Consider the following 22,625-nt stretch of genomic DNA (forward strand, 5'->3'; position numbering starts at 1 on the left):
CTCCAAACAAACAAATTAACCCCACCCAAATAAACAAAACACCAAACCAAACAAAAAGGGTCTAGAAATGCAGAATAAACACTGTTCATTTATATTTCATGTGCACACCTTGGAGCAGCAAGTATAAGGGCATTTCCAGACAATCATCATCATCATTGGTAACATGACCATCTGGAACTCCAGAGTCAATTGCATCTGCAAATTCAAGCTTGCTCCTGATCTCCCTTGTAACGTAGTGTGAATAAATATCCATTTCTTCACTGACATAAGAACTAAAAAGCACTCAGAGCCAGAAGTAACCTCCAGCATGTATTAGCAGAAACAAGTGCTTCCCAGTGTTAACAGTGTACAGTTAAAAACTGCTGCAGAGAGGAAAATCCCATGTGTGAGGGTAGGACAAGGACAGGGAAAAACAAAAAGGATTAGAAAAAGTATTATTTACGTAAAGGTCATGGTAATAGAAATTCTCTAAGTAGAAGTTTGGTAATCTTCAATATCCATCAGGTTAGAGAAAACACAGCAATTCTCTATGGATTACTATAGGTTACTAGATGATAATTTGTATCCAAGAAATATTTCACACAGAGCTGCTAAAGGGAAAGTGATTGTTTTGTTACATCACCGTATTCATCCCCATTTTCAATAGGGCTGTTTTCCGAGAACCATTTTTCCCCCATCGTCAACAAATTTTGCTCCATCAATTTTGCAGAAGATGAAAGTTACTGTGCAAGACAGCAAAGAAAGAAATGAAACACAGCAACAGTAGTACCATGGTAATGGCCTTATAGAATTTGACAAATACGCTGGTTGAATAATCTTAAGGTAAAATAATTGCAAAAGTTTTGTAAGTATGGTTTCGAATGATAAGGCTTTAAAACACCACCACCACACACAAACAAAACCCAAACAAATAATCTGACTTGTTACAGCCTTCAAGCAATTAGAAAAAGGAGACCAAAACCTAATGGAATTTTACATGATGTCATCCATCATCTGATACAGACTTTAAAGCATTTGTTTTTCCCAATATTACCTGCAATATTCTTCAGGATACAAAATTAATTCAGTAATTGACTGAAAATACTATTAGAGATCAGAGTCGTCTGATCACATTTATCTTACCACAAGATAAACATCATCCTCATTTTGTGCCCATTAATTTTACTCTACACATAGAACAATCTTAAATGAATAAGGAAACTGGTTAATACATAACCAACATGTAGTACTGTCTTAACCTCGGCAACATCTGCAAAATGACTTTTTAGTAGACACAAATACTCATTTTAAGACAGATACAGGTCCTTACCCGCTATCATCTACACATGCACAGAAGTTGCATTTGATGCCAACACTTTCTGCTAAAATGCCCAGTTTTCATAAGTGAAGTGCTTCAACTGCTTCAACTCAAAGTAGCCACAAAAAGCGAACCAGCAGCTCAAGTATTTCTAAAACTGAACATGGAAAGCATAAGCCTGCATTCTGAACACGGCTTTAAGATCGATAATGAAAGCTGAAGCTGTGCATAGAATATTTAGAAGTTTGGAGTTCCAGCTGATCAGCAATTTTAATTTTGAAAACAAAACCATTTTTCTTTCTAAGATGACACAGACAAAATAAGTTCAAAATGAGTTCAACAAACACAGTCACGGTTTGGAAGCAAAATCTGCTTACAATTAAACAGACAAAAGTAGCAGGGCAAGGGGATTAGTTATCCAATTTACTAACTCTCACAAAAACAGCCACAATTCAGTATTGCAGATTTCACTAGTTAATAATTTTTAACATCTGAATGATCGTTTCATTGTAGAAAATGAAACTATTAGATGTACAATATAATCCAGTATTAACCAAATGGCAACATGATAATTTTAAAATCAGACCTCAGGATGCCTAATAAAAACAAACACACACAAAATTTGTCAGCCTCTGCATATTTTGTTTTACGAAGTGTTCATCTTATGCGTTCTGAGAAGTGATATTAGTGTGGTTCCCTCAGTACATATGCATTTAGAGCAGTAAAAGCAAGTTCACTCTTAGAGTTTATTTGAAATATGGAATATCATTTGCACGAAAATTTAAAAAATTCTATATAAGCAGACGGCCCAAGCCGAAGAGTCACAGTAGAAAAGTAAAATTCTACATGGGTTGATACTACTTCTTCCAATGCAGCAACATCTCCAAGGATGACTAACCCCTGAACACGGATTTTGGCAGCAAGAACAGAGCAATGGGTGTAGCTGGAACCAACAGCAGTATCATATTTAATGTTTGTGGGTGTTTTGGTTTTTTTTGTTTTTTTTTGGTTTTTTTTTTTTTTTTTTTTTTTTGGGGGGGAGGGGTGGAAAAAGCAGAGAAAAAACAAGGATGGGAAAGAAGAACAAGAAACAAAAAGAAAATTGCATACAGTTATTCAGGAACTGACAGCATGAATTCAGCCTCTAGAACTGGTGAGGCCAGAGCCAGCACATCAATGGTCCACCATCAAGGGCTGTTGGGTTTGGTGAGGACATACAGTGCATGTAAGAAGTTAAAAAAGAGGAGATGACAAAACTTAGCCCAAAGTTTGTGCAAATGTGTAGCCCTCTTGCAAGCCTGGCCAACATTTTGGGTATAGCAATGGATTCCTATCCCAAGCTCTGTTGTGGGATTTCTGCCTCCCCCCAACCCCTTAAGCTAGTCTACACATGAAATTCCAAACAAGAATTCACTGCTTATATTACAACTATTACTCTCAAAGGAAGGCAGTACAGTTCGTCTTACTCCACAGTATCAATGGCACCTTTCTGCAGGGGAGAGCAAGGGGCTATTCCTGAGCAGGACACCCAGGCACTCTGGAATAACCCACCGCTCAGAGGGTGCAGGTTGTACTCCTGCAGGGCAGACAAGCCATCTCCTATACAGAGTGACATTTAAAATGATTAAACATAGAAAATACTTTAAGTTTATTCTTAATTTAGATTGTGGATACTAGTAGTTTACATGCAAGTGTAAACTACTTACAGATACACAACAAAATGATGCACAGGAAGGATGAGGACTGAGCCCCAGGTGTGTAAGTTTCTGTGTAGGAAGCAGCAGGATGAGCAGAGTGTGAGGACGCAAGTGCATGTGTCTCTTGCCAGGCAGAGGTCCCTGATTTTCCTATTTCATATTCTGTCAGAAACCCCAAATGCATTTTTAGGGAACTATCTGACTACTTGCCCAGTCCTTCTCCCCTAACTTCACCTGTCTTTGAAAAGGGTAATATTTTATCATATGGAATAAGCTATATGAATAACGTTCAGTACTGCCATACATTTGTTTCTGATTTTTCCAACTAATTTAGATTGGGGTATAAAAAGGCAACAGAAGGAAAACATGCCTGTTTCCCACTGTCATACTTCTACACAGCTTCATGTCAAACTAAGCACAATACTAACATGCTTTCCTCCAACTTCTTATGTCCAGTACTTTTGTGGTCTGTATTTACAGACTTTGAGACTTCCACAAAGCTGCAAGCAGGCTGTTTTGTTGTTGAAGACCATATTCTAGCCCAGATTAACTCTAAACAAACTTACCATCCTCACTAGGTATTCACAGCTGTTCCTAATGAACTTTGTCAATAATTAAGGTAAACTTGTACAGGATGAAGAGGTATCAAAGCTAAAATTAGAGGACAAGATTAATATCCTGGGCAATGTACTTACGTATTCATAGTTTTGATCAACAGGGATCAGCTGATAATACTTCAAAAGAACTAATTAACAGATTATATGTAAAGGCAATAAAAGTATCAGAGTATATAACATCAGCTTTACAACTTTTAGAACATAAATAAAAGCTCTACACAAGTAAGGAGAAAACTGGGGAAAGCTACCTATGTGGGTATGGCTATGGAATTTACATTGCGTCCTTTTCCATTACAGCATTTTCACCTTAGAAGGGAAGATAACACACACTCGCTCACACACACAACACATCTTTTAACCTTGTTTAAGAAAGCACTGCAGTATTGTTGCTGCATCCCAAAACCATACTAAGCGAACCTTCTGCAATGATAACATTTACAGAACTTTGTACTTAATTTATAAATACAGCAAATGAAGTTAAGGGAGAAGAACATTTTTGATCAAATGCCCTTACTTATGGTGAAACACTGAAGTCCTTCCTTTATTTGAGTTGAATGTTTGGCTCACCCTCAATGGAAATATTCAAAGGTCACAGGTAATACTTTACTTTCAGCCATTTAAATAAAAGAAATGTCAAAAACTTAAAGGGATTATCTAAGCATGCAAAAAACCTTATAAACATATCTGTATGTACAGCATTAATGAATTCTACACAAATAATATAAAAGGGGGAAGTTTAGCTAAGAAAAAAAGATCACTTAACAATGAACCCCTCCACTACACATTAGAAACAAGTATGCAGCCAACTTCGCTCTCCAGAAGCAGCAAGTCTCCTCCCTACAAATCAGGAACCCAGTGTGTATTATTAATTTGTATCATTCTCATACTCACCCCCCTCCTCCTTCCCCCCAGAGCACAACCACTTCCAATGACCAAAATCCCTCCTCTATTTAAGAGAGGATTTAACTTTCAGAGTGAAAAGGATTAACTATCTCAGTCAAGATAACAGTGACAAATTGCTCCTTGTCTGTTGCTTTTCAATGCAACTGACCTTGCACAAAATGTTAAGTATAGCAATAAGGTGGCACAAAATGGAACGTCATCAACAACTAAAACTCTGATTCACTTGGAACTCAGACTGAGCTCCCAGCAGTGAAGTAGAGCCACTCAGTGTAATACCACAGGATAAAAATCCTCACTGTTTCTGGCCAAGGGAATTATTCACAACAAACCCAGCAAGGACAGCTGTTGTTTTAAGACTTCTACATGCAGTGGACCAGGCCCATCAGAGAGTATTTTCAAGGATTTTCCACTTCAAGGATTAAGCCCACCACAGAATTGTCATATTACAGGTAAACTCTCAAGATTGTTCCCATTATTTTAGAAGCAACATGGAAGAAACTAAAGATCCAGTAAGTAAATAAACCTTGTAATTACCCCATTTCCTTAACAGAATGATTGCTATACTAGACACACGATGAATGCCGTTTTCCACAAGAATGAAGCTTTCCCATCACTTAAGTCTGCCTGAACTAAGCAAAAAGTTAAGTAAGCGTTCTTGATTTACCTTTTTAGAGAAACGGATCCAACCTAAACAGTCTCCTTCTTTCCACTGGGTGTGGTTTTGCCAAAAGGGAGACAAACCTCTCCTCCTCAAGATTTCCTGCAAACGCTGACTGCCACCGACATTCTTTAGGCCTCTAACCCACACCACCCTCCCCGAGCAGCTGCTTCCTCTTCCCGGGAAGTAAAACAAGAGGAAGCCCCATGTAAATCAGAAGCATATGCCAGCGTTCCCATCACAGTCTAGCACAGCTGGGCATTTCATTCCCATTCTGGAGACGCATGGCCTTACTACATCCTTGTCACATGCTATGAGGCAAACTCTACATCAAGAGGTTATTTTAATGCTAATGTGGATAATGATTTCTATCCCACAAAAAGGTGTGGAGCTTCTGCAGTTCAAAACTGCCCCTGTGGTTGAAATAAACATAAAAAGAATATGATAACGTATAATAACCGTGAACTGGAAGAAACTGATAGCTGAGGAACTGCCATCAGAAAAGGGAATACAGCCTTAGGCAAGCTATAGTTACAAGAGAAGTCATGGATGAAGACAAATGGAAAGCCCTTCAGAAGTTACTGCTGATCATAGACAATAATCAGCCATCTTAGTCTCAGGTCAATGATTAATCTTTATGTCCAAAAATGCCCTGAGCCATTCACATTTGAAGCTCTACCTACATGTTTCATGTTCAGAGATTAAAAAGGAAGACTGACCAATTTTCAGCCAGACACACTGCACACAGAAAAATATACCATTATTAAATTTATTCATATCAATACATACTATATATACTTATAAAAGCACTCAAGTATACATAAACATTGTATCAATATATTCAGACAAGAATTTTGCAAACATTACAAGGTTTGGCCTAGATCAGCCTAACACACATTTTTCAGAGATACATGTGAAAACACAGGATTGTGCAAAAAAGATCTTTTGCTGTCTTACATAAACAAACTGGGCTTGAGGCAGCTTCCTCACACCCTTCGCTGCCAGAGCATACTAAACAAATAAAAGGTAATAAACAGTAATAAATACTGCATGTAGAAGAGAACTTTAAAATAGAGGTGACTAAAGATACAATTAGATATTCCCATTTTTTATGTCTTCAAAGAGGTGGAGTTTTGTTTTGATTTTGGTTTGGTTTTGTTTGTTTGTTTTTTGGGGGGAGAGGGTGTTTTTTTTGAGTTTTGTTTTAAAATCTCTTACTGCTACTGCTTCCAATAGATACTGAAAAGGTAACTCATTTTAAAAGGATGGTTTCACCTAATACTGCCCCCAAAACGGTCTCAGTATCTCTTAACATGGTACTTATTAAATAAGATCAGAAACTATAGATGAAACATGTTACATCTAAGGACAGGAAAGAAAATTTTAAAAAACCCCTAGTCTTCCTTCACACTCCTAAGCTCCTAATACTTACCAGAATAGATTTTGGCACACGCAATATTTGTCCAATTGCACCATCACACTTTCAAGCATGATTACACCCCCTTTGGGGAATAACAGTCTGCCATTAAGAGAAGCACGAGCACTTAAGCGCACTTCTTGCCTAAATCAAATAATACCTTAAAAAACTCTAAGTATCAGCATCTGTGTAAATTAATAGATTCCTACAAAAACCATTTCTCTCTGGTAAAAAAAAAAACACAAACCACACCACACAAAACCTAAATAATCTCAAATATCCAGAAACAATAATACCCACAAGTTGCAGCTGGCTGGTAGTACATGGTGCTTTCCACAAAACCAAACTCTGCAAACAAACTCTTGGAAGCCAGGAGAGGAAGAGCTGAGGAGCCCCTTTCGAAACACTCCAAAAGCCCACAACTAACACACACAAACCAAATTATGCTGAAATGAGAAGCTTACATCAGACCTAGAGTCAAGCACCTGGGCAAAGCACCACATGTGCACTGTTTCCATTCACCACCTTCTGCAAGGGCTGTCCCACATTAGTCCAAGAACTCCACCCAACATCTCCTAAACCCACGGCCTTCACCTATCGCCCACCACACTGACAGTCCTGTGATAACGCTAGATGTCCACTCTTGCCCTGAGAAATTACAGAATGAAAGGTTATCACCAGCACTAAGATTTCCAAGTTTCAGAAGAAAGAAAAGCATTACATTCCCCTCTGTCCACATGGCCAACCCTCATCTGTTTTGGATTATGAACTCTTCAGGGCAGAGACCCACCACCCTGTTACATTTTATATGAGAGTGCCATGCATATCTATAGTGGTACATAAATTATATATTCCTTGGAACAATGTCCTGGCTTCGTCTGGGAAGGGCCTTGCTTGCCTATGAGGCGTGAACCAGATGGTGAAGAACTCAATGGAAAAATTCCACCATCAACTGAAAATGGGCTTTGGATCAAGAACAAGTAGTAACTTCATATTAATTTATTCTGTGAGAGTAATTCGTAGGACAATAATATATAGAGCAAGGTCCACAAGGATCTCTTTATATAAATAGTATGTAACACAACAGCAAGCCAGTCCCTGTTTATTTAAGAATACCTGTCACTGAACTGCAGACCAGAGAGCTCTAGAGAGAAACATATCATGTTATTTACTTATTTCTTGTTAAATTATTAGCAGCTCCCAGCGGCTCTGAACAATCCACATTAGACTATGCTAGGTTTTCCATTCTTTGAAGCAGTACCAAAACGCAGAAATCATGGGAGAAAGTGTGCTAAAGTCTTCAGACTTTTTTAAAGTGACACTACCAAATAACATTTATTTACTTTTCATTTCAGAAGCAGAGGAAGGGGCACCTCATCCCTTGATCTTCCCCACCATGACAGGACAGAAATGGCTTAATTTGCCCCTTGCAGCCAAGATCTGGAGCTTATTCTGTATTCCACCAGCAACTGCAGAGCACGTGTTTGTTTCTGCTAAAACGCTCTGTTAAATATTGCATTTCGACATTTAAATTATTACTAAATTTCAAAAGTTAAAAATTGATAGGAGCAGTCCACATTCACCAAGTCTGCCTGATTACAAAAATCCAAGACAGTAACACTGCTTGAAGACCAGTAAAAAACTACTTAGCACCAAGACCTTGTATTCACTTTCATTTAAAAGCGCAGCAGATTCATTAGAGCATACTCTATATAGCTTAACTATCCAGGCTGAGCCCCTGACTTTGGGCCCAGCTCAGAGAACACATGAGCAACTTGTGTTCCTCCTGAGGACAAGCTGATGAAGAACTAAGACCTGTTCCCATAGACCAGCCACCACTTTGAGAGCCGCCTGCCAGAAGTCAGCGTGACTGTCTCCCTCCTCCCCTCCCTCCAGTCCCAGCCGCCTCTCTCATCCCTCTTACTCTGTATGTATTGACATACAGAATCACCGTCTTGAATCTTTGCCTTGTCACTTCTGCCATTTCAGCATTCATGTGAAAACTTCTTTCACCCCACACACCCCAACATCTTCAACACATTGAGGATAGTCTGTAGAAAATACCATACGTGGCATTACTTATGCAAAATACACCCTCAGTTCTTGATGCGCCTCTGAAGTGATCCACTTCCCCTCCCCATTCCACTCAAACGCCTGCCAAAAACTCCCTGAAGAGTAACTTTCAAAACTATTTCAAAAAATGCATTTGCTATAGCTTCAAATTCATACTAAGTTTCTGAAAGTATCTTGTCACCTTAGTTTGCAGTGTGTTTCTAACGCTACAAATCACCTTCTTCCTCACTACACACTCGGAAACACATGAAGAGAGTCTTCATTTTACCTCCAGAAACTGCCTTGTTCATGTCATGTGAGAAAGAAAAAGCTTAACCCTGATTAAAGGAAATTGCACAGACAGAGACAGTGAGTAAGCTATGAGCAACTGTCCAAAGGTTTTTTTTTTGAACAAAAGAAAACTCTCAAAGAAGATAGTTTCCATCTGTTTTTATTAGCTGCAGTGTCGTGTATATGTACTTAGAAACTTCAGTAATCTAAACTAGAGAGTAGATGAGACTGTAAGAAGAATGCCAGGCAAAATGAAGTAGCTTTAACCTATTGCAGTATCCACATTGTGTCTATACAATAATTATGCACATATGACAATATACTAATGCCAAAATAGCCACTAAATTTATTATCAGTATGGATAAGTAATGTACTCTTATTCACATACTTCAAGTTGTAGCACATTTTGCTCTCCTAATAAATTCAAAACTGTATTTTTTGCTATTACACTAATAGCTACATTATTCTAAGGTACACCGTATCTACAGTAAATAATCAAGTATACAAATACACGTCAAAAATATAAGCCACTTAATGCCACAGAGAGGAAATATTTTGTCTGCAGCTTCAAGAGTTATGAGCAGATTTACACAAGTGAGAAAACACTGTTGTAAAATGAATTTGTGGAATGAATTATATGCTACTGTGGCTCAGCTTTGTTGCAGCAAGTAAAAAAAATTCCCCATGCATTTTCATAAAATCCTAAGAATTATTGACACATTCTTTCTCCGTGCACACAAATATTGGACAGTTAAGCACAAGCATGTCATTCAGAAAAGTAACACTCATTGTCAGTCAAGAGCAACATAATCTGAAGATTCCTATAAAACACTTCCGAAAACAAACATTTTGCCAGTGTACACACTCCTCCCCATCAGCCTTCATCGAGGCATCTGACAACCACGTGCAGGACAAAGTATTCTTTCACAACTAAAGGGACCTTTTTTGAAGTACCACTTATAAATATGAAGAAAACATGTAAAGTACAGCAAACCACTTGTTTAATGGAAAACCAAATCAAAAATAGTTTCAAGGTATTTCAGTATACAGCATGAAAACTTCGTGTCTTCTCTATAGTACGGAAAAACAGAATTTTTATTAGCATACTGTATGCAGATCTTCATTAACACAACTCATAATATTTTACACACTATTGTTAAGAAAAAAAGAATGCAAAAATAGTTTCAAAGTCACTACTCTTGACCATGTTGTTCTTTGTAGTTCAGTCGCTGAAGGGCTATTTTTTTCCAGTCCTTCCGTGCTTCTGTCTAACCACAAACTTTATTGAATCACTCTGTGGACGGTGCATTTCTTTCTTAAAAGGCCTTTGCATTTCTCAACCAAATATTTATGCTCTCAATGATATCACAGTATGTCTCATGTCAGTTTTTCAATAACAGGATGTAGTGTTTATCCATAGACACAAAAACCTTAAGACCACTTCACAACATCTTTTGGGTGAACCCCCGCTATTAAACAAAATAACCTTTCATAATGTGTATTTTGACATTTTCAGTTAAAGAATACTTAAGTTGCTGAGCATGAATGACAGTAGCACACACTAAGGAACACACTCCATGCACAGCTAATGGCTTGTAAACACATTAAATAACAAGCATTTGTAAAACAATTCATCAATACAGTGAAAACTGCACATTAAGTTTAATCACTTGACCTAGTGGTTGAGCTATGGGCATATTTTCTCCTCTAGTCAACTGAAGTTACAGGATTAAAATATCTTTCTTACCTTCTGGAAAAAGTCTTCCCCACTTTTTCCTTTGCCCTCAGCAGCAGCTGTAAAACAAAATCCAGATCAGGTTACTAAATACATAGGATAAAATTTACAGGTTTACATATAGAAATTATCAATGAGTAAATGCTACTGTGAAATTATAACTGAGTAATTCTCTCACATGCAATAAATATTTGTCAACAACTAAGATCCAGAACAACCTTTTGCAAGTCACTCGGTAAGGATGGAGTCCGAGCAGATGCTTGTATTTGCACACTAGAGATGTAATACACTGATACATGTTTTAGTTGCAAAGTAAATATGGTCCCGTAAGTAGCTACTGGAAGGGCTTGGCAACCGTGGGCAAAGCAGCACTTGTTAGCAGGGAAAAACTCAGACACCTTCACCCTCCCACATAACTGTAAATTTATTTAATGTAAATGATTGCACTTAAAATGCTACAACTGTTTCCATATAGCTTATGTTGTATCTTATCTGTGCTGCACCCTGACACCTAGCAACCAACTCAAAACACAGCTCAAACTGATTATGAAGAGGATAATTTCCTCTTCTCTGGAGAAAGGGATGCCTACTAACGGAACTCCAAGCACAAAAATTATGTGTCCTGGATGGTACTGGATTACTGAAGAAACTCATTATCATCACGACCTTTCTGTGTCTCTCATGTACAAAACAAACCTCTAGCTCACCCCATCACCCTGGCCTCAAAACTCTGTTTCAGGTATTTATTTCTCCCCACTCTTCCAATGACACAAACAATTCCAAACTCTTAATGTTAACCCAGCTGACACAACCTAAAAACAAATGCAACCAAGCAGATAGAGGCTGGAGCCATGAGAAGACATTTTCTACCCAAGAGCAAGCAGTGCCAGGCTTCTCAAAATATCAATAATGACACTTAAATACCATGGAGAAAGCGTACGCTAGCCAGTTTTATCTAATACAGTTCAGAAGTTTACATTATTTAGCTCCAGCAGTCAGAGCAGAAGCGAAGAACGAAGCCTGTCAAGCAGCGATCTTGCTGAAGAGCAACACCAGACTCCGCAGTTCCACAAGTCCGAGAAGAAAACAAAGCCCTCCTCACCCTCAAAACCCACAAGTGGCTGTAAGAGGAGAGTAAACTGGTGCCTGTTTCAGCAGAACAAGGTTTTCTGGAAGCAGAGAGAGTAACTGGGGAAGATTTCAGTTTTTCAGATTTACAAGCTACAGATACAAGCAGGAAATAAAACAAATTTCTTGTGACAGCAGCCACGTCATAGGTACATGTGGTTTTACAAGTTTTCCATTAACTCAGAAATAGCTATGAAACACTTTTGGGAAATGAGGAATACCACCACACTGTTTCAAGTGAAACACTGGACCAACGTGCTTTTAATCAGAGTACAGGGGATAAATCGGAGATGAGGCTGAATTCGCAGTTTTGAGAATAGACAGATTTTGTTCCAGCTGCAAACACATGATTTCTAAACTGAATACAAACAAGAGATGGCTTAGATAACAGCAGTGATGCTCTGCAGGGCATTTAAACAGAATGCTGACAAAGCAAATTCCAAGCTTTTTATTGTAGGTTTATTTTAAATCTGAATAATTTTGGTGACCTGATTTACAGCTTGGTCCCACAACTGTATGGTACAACAGATGGACTCCAACAAGCATGGATGAATTAAGGAAAAAGAGAAATGAGAATATACTAAACCGGGTTCACAGGAAAAAAAGTATAGAGAATAGTGAAGCTGGAGCAAATGGCACTATAGAAACATCTTTTCTTAATAATCAGTGGTTTCAGTTGTTGCACCATACTATAAAGATCTGGTATTTCCTTAGAGCTTTTCAGCACGTGAGATATGTTTTATGATAACATACTTGGCAGGTCTCACAATATCTATGAGAAGACAGGGAAGCCTGTAAGGTGTTTTTTAGAAAAGACACTGAATTTTAAGGTCTCCATTCCTTAAAGCAGTTCCTCACATGATTAAAACCATATTGCAATATATTAGTATGTTGTCACTTAGTGTCCATGATGCAGCACTATTTAATCCATGAAGAGGTTGGCTTCTGATCAGCTTTCATATGAAATAGTTCTTGTATATTAAGGTGACCTAGTCATTACTATCTCCATTATCCACTGAATTTATAAAGATGCTTAAAATTTCAGATAAAAGTACTGAGTTACACTTATGATGGTATCTTAAACTATAAAAGAAAAAAATGCATAAAAGTTAGAAGAAAAACTATATGAAGCTGTATGTTACATTTCCTTTTAGGCTAGCTATTCTCCAGCTACTTGCTTTTTGTCCTCCCTCCTGTTAATATAACTTTATACCAGTTATATTGGTTTACTCTTAATTTACTTGCTTCCTAAAAGTTGCTTTTTTATTTCTATGAGGAGCAATTACAGTTAAATTTCATCAGTAGTTTATGAATTTCGGGATGCTACCCACAATCACATACATTTTAATCTCTGTTTTCCTCCAAACTAAGTGTTTACATTTAAGAAAGTTTCCAACATGTGTGCAAAACATTTACCATTCAGTGAAATCTTCCTGAAGTCTCTCTTCCTCTCCAAAGCAGGCAGAGACAGTTCTAGCACTTCTGAAAACAGTAAGACTAACGAAACATGAAGGGAAATTTATCCACCTCTTTCATAATTGAAAGGTTAAACAGACCTTGTTCAAACAACAAGACAAAACCAGCATCTTTTGCAAGGAAATGATTAAGAGAAGCATTCCAGTGTTATGAAAACTAAGCACAAGTCATTAGAAGCGGAACCCACTTATAGTGTTCACTACAACGTGCTGCAATTTGATAAGTTATTGAGGTTCACCTCAAATCAAACAGATAAAAACAAGTGTTAATTTGTGTTTAGGAAAAAAGTCTGCCAGGTCATTGCATCCTCAGCTCAACTTCTTTCTAAACAAACCTTGAGAGTATTAACCCCAACTCTCAAAATAAACCTCAACTTTACAATATATTAAAAACCTCCCAAAATTTTCATTTGACAGATATACCCTGGCAGAGAATGTTAGTAATCTTACTAATATTAATTAAAATTTTAATATTAAACCAAGCTTTCTTCAAAAAGCAGTAAATTTCCAAGATCTCAAACACTCAAGGGAACAAGCTTTTTGTGGGAGGGCGAGGGGGGTGGCAATGAGTACCTGTGCTGCATGGGAGGCACAATGTAGCCCAGCTCATAATTAAATTGGAAATAAGCTTTCGCATTTCAACAGACAAAGGTTTGTATTGTCTGACTTTGTAAATGAAATTATTTCAAAATACAGTATCAATAACAAACAACATTAAAAGTGACACTAACTCCTAGCACTTAAGTTCCCATCACTAATCCCTATCTAGGAAGTATTATGTCAACAAGTGCAATTCAGTTACTCAATGGCTGAATTCCACTTCAAATAATAGTTAAAAAAACACTTTTTGAGCTTTCTTCCTACAGATACAGGTCACTAGAGCCCCACTATCCTCAGTTGCTGTGAGAATGTTTTTAAAAGACAAGTCCAAGTAGTTACTTATGGAAGACAGACAGACTTGTTTTATAAGAACACTTTCAGGCACCAAGAGAAAGAGCCTTTGCTGTTCACTTCCACCTTGTTCCACTCTCCTTCCGGTGCGGCCGCAGCACGGACCAGCTTTACACTTGGTAGAAAAAGCAGCATTTACTAGAATACCCTGCTGGTCTACCTTGGCCAGGAAGGGCAGAGGGAGAAGATCTCAGGGGCTCACTTTGCTGGCAGCTCCAGCATGTGCCAGCTGAAGGTGTTCGAGCAACCACAGCTTCAAGAAGCACCACCAGACAAAATTATCTTCTTGTAAATCTTCTCCAGAACCACAGGCTCCTCTGCCACCACAAATATGACCCATGTAGGAGAAGAACAGTTAACAGCACATTTTACAGAGAAAAGTGCCACCAAGTCAATGAAAGCACTCCTCAAACTCAAGTAAGTGTGCCCAATGACAACTGGTTCACAGGGTCTGTGATGAGAAATAGGAATAAGTACCAGTACTTGGACAAGATTTCCAGGTGAGCTCAGGAAAGCTGTGCCTGGTGACCCGCCTTAAGAGACCATTTCACTCTCCTGCCAATGGTCCCTGTCCCCAAAACAGATTTGAGAAAATGGTAATTAATACAGTGTACTGACTGCTGACTGACAAATTGGTTCATGTCTGCCAACCTCTGCTACCCAGGAAATATTGTTTTCTTAGAAACAGTATTTATTTTATAGTATTGAATAATCACTTAACTGACCTTTACAGAACTAGGATTGTTTTTGCACAAAATGGTAACATTGGTTTCAGAAATACAGACGAAAGGTTATGTAAATGTGCATAATAAGCATTTTATATTTTAAGCTGTACTCTGTTTATTATAATTTCTTCCATACCATGAAATATTTTAGATTAGGTTTTTGCTTTTCAAGATATATTGGATTGCCAGGGTTTCATCCAATACAAATATCAAACAGTTGAAACAGGTGTTAACTATTATGGTACCCATGAAGTACACAGCCTGGCTACTTCATCACCAAATCAGAAAAAAGCCCAATTGTAATTTCTTTTAAGTTCACCTGGAAAAACGAATTTGAACTTTTACTTCTAATGTTATTTTAATTATGAAAAAAATTGTTATGATACAGGCCATGTTTTACAAGAACAGAACCCAAGATACACTGATTAAGTCAAGTCTCATTTAAATGAATTATTGTAACTCTGCATTGATCTCACACATTAGCTTTGTGTCTTGTTTTCTAAAGTCTTGAGATTATTACTGAAAACACACTGTAATATGTTTGTGAATTTGCCTTTACATTGATTAGGGTCCAAACTTCTTCCTCTATCTGCATTCAAAGACTGTATTTACATGAGAATGTAAAAGCATGTTCCAATTTTCAGGTTTCAGCTGTGATGAAACAATCATTCCTGGCATCAAAACACTCTTTAACAGAATAGATAACTAGGTATTATTTTATTTTTAGCAAGACAAGACAACATTTCAAGGAACTGCAGAATCATTTACCTGAAGGTAAGTAATCACTATCTACTGAATGAGAAGGAATTCATTACACTTATGTTGAGACTGTCCTCATGTTAGATTTTTTTTCCTGAAACTGCCATAGAAACATGGTAGCTACATAGCTAGGTTGTTTTTTATTTATTATTTTTTTAAATGAAAGTGACAGCTATTCATATTGAAAGGCTGCACTATTTTTCAGAAATTACCAAGCTGGTTATCATATAGAAAACCCCCCACCCAGCTAAAAACATTTTTCATTGAACCAGAAACCACCTGACAAAAAATTGTTTTCCTGTGCAAAGCCAGACACTAACCCATACATATTCCAAAAGCTGCCTTATGTCAAGCCAAGATAAAGAATTCCACCCCAATGGCCACAGAGTAAAGCCAAATTGCTGAAAATCTGCTTTTAGGAAATGATAGAGCATACATTCTTAAAGACAAATAATAAATTCATCTTAAATTGAATTTGTTGACATCCAAACTAAAAAGGCTTTCTCTTTTTCTCATCGTTAAAAAGCCAGTCTCACTTCCAGCTCTCAGCTTAGGAACCAAGATGTTAGAGAGACAATTTAGCTGAAATTAAAGGGTCTGGCAAGAAATGTAACTAGATCTAAACAAACAAGAATTCTGCACATGAAGCAACCTTGACTACAATTGTTAAATTTGCTTTTAAGTAACTTTACGTATTCTTCTCACTTTATTATTATAATCAATTTCATGAAGTAACCTGTAGCACCTATCACCAGTCAAAACCTTTAGGTTTTGAAGATGCTCAGCACATACAGGATAGAGTAAAGCAAAAAATTCAACTGAGGGTATCAGAAAGGGAGGTAGGTGGAAGAAGACAAAATACTCCAGAAGTTATTGGCACACTCAACAACAAAGAAATCTAGTGAAAATATACCTCTTCAGCTACCTCGCTGACAAATTTGTCAAGTCAGGACCTACGTGATACCTAGGATGTTAAAAAAAAAAGTTACCCAGCATCTACATACTCTGTGACAATGAGAGTGTCACCCTTTCATTAAGAAGGGGAAAAAAAAATTAAAACTGCAGACAAAGATATATCTGTGATACAAATTTAAGAAGTTTATATGGGAGCATTCTTTATCTGGTAGAGCAGTCAAGGAAGAATTGGAAGAATTTCAGCATGCTGAATAGATGACAATAATAGACTGTTTAGTATCTGAACATTTTTGGGTGGATTCCACTGTATCTCCTTCTGTTAGGAGGAACTTGATCCACAAGCTACTAAGCCATCCATAAAGAGGCCAGATGTGCTGTAACTTCTGACATACACAAGTTGTGCTGGGGAAAAAAAGCAGACTGAGCATGGGATACTTGCACCCTGATGGTGAAATCCAGTGTCCATGAGCCCCTGGGAAGTACAGCACCTATGGCGTCTGTCTGGACCACTTGCTGGCTGGATGAGGTTTCTTGGACCAAGGCCCATGTCATCTGTATGCACATGGAAACACAGCCAGGTAAGACGTTCATATTCTTCGTTCTTCCTTAAAGACCACATTTACACTCAGATCCAGAATCATGAAGACTAAATGGGCATTTTCACTTATTAGAATATGTACCTTCCAATAACCTTTCTTCCCCTATATTAAAATTAAGACTGTTGGCAAAGAACTAAAATCATCCTACGCATCCTATAAAATTTCATCCATCCATCATTTGCGATGAATAAAGAAAACAACAATGCAGAGAAAAAGGCAAAGCTTAAAATAAACTATGCTTACTTCTACCACCAGCACATGCATTGTCAAGGAAAAAAAATATACACTCTAAAGACAAATACATTGATTTTGGACAAATATTCCTAGAGATTTGCTTCTAGGTTCCATAAGGACCCCATGGATTTGGCAACTAATAGCATTAGGGGAAAATAAAAAAGGAAAAAAAAATAGAGTTACCCTGAAGGCTATTTGCCTTGTCAATTCCCCCTCTACACCAATATTTTCAGAGTTGCGTAACTATAAAAGTCTATCCAGAACGAATAATCTAATACATAACAACTGTAAATTTTAGATATCTAACAGATTTTTCTCATTCTGAAAAACAGATTTATCTCTAGGGAAAAAGCTGCCTGCCAAGTCTCTGCACAGAGAAAGTCTGTTTATTTATTTATTTATTTTTATGGCCAAGTCACAGCTTGAAAACAGGTTGTGAAGTTGGGGTTGCTTTGGGAGCCCCTTTTTCCTCCTCAGAAATCTCTCATTTGAACAGCACACATGGGTCTGGCTTATCCACACAACCACAGAACGCTGCCTTATGCGGCGTGGAGCAGGCGAGTGCGTGGCACACGATTCAGGATTTCGATTGAGACAGTGAAATAAATGCTTTGCTTCCTGCCAGCTGCTCTGAAGAACGAAGCCAGGAAAACTAATTGGCTGTCAGCACTGTATTACCTGATTAGAACTACTCTATTAGCTGCCTCAGATTAACACTTGTTCTCTATTAAAGCTCCAAACACCCCATCATCTCTATTATTTTGCTTCTCTTTCCTTACACACGGAAATCCCAGTAACAAATGCTTTCCCTTCGCAGCTTGATTATGGTTGCTGTGGTAGAACTGCAGTTGTACAGCAGGAAGAGACCAAAAAGCAAAAATGATGACTGGCCATCTATCCCAACAATGTGCAAGTCCATTCTTTTACTCCGTGCTCCAGCACACTGGGTAAAATGTTCCTGGAAGTCTCCTATACCAGCCTTCTGATGTATCCAAGGACTTCTGCTGTTTCCTATAGTAGATATCCCAGCTGATGTTTTTAGATCAAGTTTTCAACTTCCTCTTCCTTCATCCAAACTTTTACCAACTTTTTAATTTGATGCTCACACTTCCGGAGCCTGTTCTCACCTTCCTATTTCTCACTATCAAAATCTAGGTTGAAACCAAAGGCTCTTGTCCCTTAGAATACTCAGTTGCTCAGCTATAACCTGATAAACCAAAGATTAAAGAGTCTCTTTGGAAGTCACTATATATCCTACACTTTTCTTCAAAAAAACATTCTGAATTCCAGATTACATCAATGGCCCTGCACCTGGGAGAAGCAGAGAGACTGTAAAAACAACAACAAGAACAACAACTTCATTTGAGATTTTCCTTCAAGCACAAGGAGTCTCAAGCTAATGCAAGAATGCCATTTCTATTTTGTAAGTACCTTAATTGTATTGGAGAAGATTAAAATTATATGAGAATATCCATGCAGAAGCATAGTCAGCTGTTAGGCTGTAGGAAAGGAGATGAGAATTCAAAGGAAGAAAGAATTCAAGACAGGACAACCCAACTAGAGGGCTGCTGGTTGTAAAAGATACTAGATATTTTTCTGAAACAAGAGCAGTTGGTGCATTGCTGTAAGCATTCATAAAAATTATAGTTTTAAAAATTTAATTATTTCTTCTTATCACCAGGACTTGCATAACACTATTAAAGTTCCAAATATATTACATGAAGTTAGAGAACATACTTGATGTGGGCAAACTGAGGTTTTCTTTGCTTTGTGAAAAGGTTCATTTTCAAGAACAGACACCTAACTTCAGATAATTTTTCACCAAGAGATTCTTAGATTATTATAATCAGATTTCTTAATTATAAGCAACCTTTTTCTTCCATTTTAATCAAGGATGAAGTCAGCCTTTTGCCATGTAAATGCTGTAGTAGCTGAATTTAGCAATGTATTTCTAGTTTCACTTAAGACAGAAATAATTGGCATCTGTGTTATTGATAATTTAAAGAGTGAAAGTAACCAACACTGTCAATTTCAATGATACACCTTTATTAAGATCCATGGCTATTAGTATGAGTGAAACTGATTAAAACATATTAAGTGCATTCATGCATCATAGCTCACCATTTTTCCCCCAGTTTGGACAAAAACATTTTTTTATTATATGTTGGATACAGTACTAAAAAGGGAAGCTAATAATTCATTCCAATGTCCATAAAACAATTTTGCCACCTAAACATATAAGAATAAAGCATCTGTAACCTCAGGTTTCTTACACTCCTCGGCCAAGCTGCTCTCCAGAAAGACACCAAGTGGAGTCATATCCCAAGAAATGTCACCTCTATTGAGATGTGGAAAGATGAGGTGGTTTAGCTTCTGTTACTTTATTCAAGAAGTTAGTTAATGACCTCCTCTCCTTTAAACAAGCCTTTCTACATTTCCGTTTTTCAGGAAATCTGGGAATCTGTGGTCAAAATGACAGGCTGGCCAGAAACAATTTTCACATTGTATTAATTTGTTCTGAATCCTTTATAGGAGCACAACGGACAGAAGCAGCCAGCGGTGGGCCGTGAAGCCAGCAAGAGTGCTCTCCCACATTAAACACAGTCTAGATAGTATCAATTCCCTCAACCCATGACCCAAAGAGAGGTAGTTTTGGAGGAGACAACTGGAGCTCTGGTAGCTGTAGGAAAATCTCACCAATATCCCATAGGGCCCATTGCTGTTGTAAAACATTCCTCATCACAGCAATGAAAAGCTATTTATGCCAGCAACCAACTTTTCCATTCCGATGTGCTTACTCCCTGACACAAGGGAAGAGATCAAAACAAGGCGGTGGGTTAAGCCATTCCAGCCAGGCTTTCATCTTGCCTAAATTGACTCCCTTGTTGTTAGCGTAATAGCTGATGTGCACTTAACTCACACTGAACTAGAGGCTGTTGTTCACCTAGGAAGGAATTTAGTGAGAAGATGGGAGACAAGGACTCATCTTTTAGGCTATAGCATTTTCCCCCTTTCCTGCAGCCTAGAGTCACCATAAACACTCCAGAAGGGACAGAGCAGGTGATTGAGCTGCCCCTGTGCACCTGGAAATGAGTCAAAGCATTCACGTAAGAGTAAGAAGGCTCTGCAGCGGTGATGCAGCTCACTGGATCCTGTGAGGGCTCAGAAAATCCCCGTGGTGCCCCAGGAGGCAGAACCTCCCTTACTGCCAGTGCCCCACAGATCCGACTCTGCCCCCAGGCTCGAGTATCCATTTAACAGCAATTGCTGTTTACAGGGGGAAAGAAAATCATAATATCCGAAGTGCCCCAGGGGCTGACAGAGGACAACTGCCAAATACAAAAGCTCTGCTCTCAGCAGACTGATGGCTGGGGATATTCTTTCAATTTGTTTAGCATTCAGCCTTCTCTCAATGCATAACCACTCTTCTTGTCAGGTATGTGTACAGATACTGTATGATCCATTACATGGGAGCAAGGGATGTAGCAAGGCTGTAAAAAAAATCAAAGACAAAAACCCTACAGATTTGGATAAAAATGTACACAATATTTTTCTGATGGCCCTGCTTGTTATGAGTCATTCACAGATGTGGAGTTACAGGAGAGAAGCCAAGATTAAGTCAAAGACAAAGCTTTATACAGGAAACCAGTTTAAATCTGTTGAAATGCAGGTTACATACTGAGCTACAAGGAAAAAAAGCCTTTTCAAACAGTAACAAGACACCATGCATATCTGGAACCATTATGCTGAGCGAGATTCCTCAAATACATATGGGACAAAAAACATTATTCAGAATTAAGAAGTCTCTTGGTTTTCTAAAAACCAACCAACCTCACACTCCAGCTTCCTGAATGCAATTAGAATATTTTGAGAACAAAACACAAACAGTTCCCTTTTTCTTTCCAAAAACCACTTTCATGTCTTTCATTGACATTAGAATAAAAAAAGCCTCAGAGTTTTTAAAAGATACATGTTTAATGAATCCTTTCCTAGGCATCCAAGCTCCTGTTCCTACACATCTACACAGCTGGGAGCATTTCATATGAAAAAGATCACACTCACAAATCCACACCTCTGGGCTGCATGGTGTAATTTTTTTCCTTTAACCTGAGCATTCTATTGAATATCTGCCTTTGTCTACTCTGTGTTAATCAGTTTGAAAACTGATGGATCACCTCAGATGTAAATTCTCAGATCCCGCTCAGAGATACTTTTATTCCTTTTGCTTCACATCTCCAGTCTCCTTTCAAAGTATTTAGTACTCAAGTCAAGTGTTCAGTAACTATTCTCCTGTGTATAAATGGCACCGTGAAAATAAGTTCTATTAATTACCAAATATATATTACAAGTCTATACAATTCCATTTCACGCAGAAACAAAGTGCCTTAATTGATATTTCAAACACTAATCAAATCCAATTCAGTCTTATTTTAACATATTCTAATTATAGGTATGTGACTACAGAGGAATCCTAGAAGAGGGCTGTTAAATTAAGAATAACTGATACCCAGTTCAGTGTAAGATTGTGAGTCATTCTAGATTAAATATATGTGTTACACTACTGACACACTTACTGAAGTGGTAGCCACTTGATATCAACTGTTGCTTTGATTATTTGATAAAACTAAATCAAATCATTTTTGTATCTTTTTACTCCTCCTGAATGAAAACCACAGATGTCTAAGTTTACATACAGAAAAATGTAAACCCACTTAGCTACTTCATGAAAAGTATAACTGGGCTATAAACTAGTATAAAATCATAAAGGACAAAAAGTTTAAAAAGTCAAGAAGAAAAGTATAACATACTAACAGATTCAAATAAGTACATGCACACACACTGGGGCAAGGCAAAGTCTTTAGTTAATTAAGAACTGGAGAAAATACAAAACCTCATATCTTAACACAGAACCTAAAAAATCACACTTTAACGTGTAACCCAACTTACAGCAATGCATTGTATCTCTCAACTCACACTGTTCACAGTTTTAATTATAGAAAAAAAAGTACCAGTTTGGCTTACTCCTAGATATCACCATAATCTAGATAACATTTGAATACAGCAAGTTCATCTATTTCACTCAGGAAAAAAATACAATTAGTTCTGTGCATGGCAAAATATAGAGCAAACAACAATGTGGAAATTGCAAAGTAGTTGCGTAAAGAAGAGACT

General features: G+C 37.7%; 1 protein-coding gene across 2 annotated transcripts in view; it reads right to left on the reverse strand.

The window, feature by feature from the left end:
* The window catches only part of BICC1 (BicC family RNA binding protein 1), a 102,223-nt gene that overhangs the window by 58,548 nt on the left and 21,050 nt on the right, over positions 1-22,625 (reverse strand). Inside the window, exon 2 of one of the 2 annotated variants that reach the window (XM_065843756.2) lies at positions 10,680-10,726. The exons of the other annotated variant lie outside the window; for it this stretch is intronic. Within the exon in view, the coding sequence (XP_065699828.1) occupies positions 10,680-10,726 (47 nt within the window). The remainder of the gene's footprint in view (positions 1-10,679; positions 10,727-22,625) is intronic. 2 annotated transcript variants of the gene reach the window in all.

The sequence above is a fragment of the Patagioenas fasciata genome, chromosome 8 (genome assembly GCF_037038585.1).
Source record: "Patagioenas fasciata isolate bPatFas1 chromosome 8, bPatFas1.hap1, whole genome shotgun sequence".
Classification (NCBI taxonomy): Eukaryota; Metazoa; Chordata; class Aves; order Columbiformes; family Columbidae; genus Patagioenas; species Patagioenas fasciata.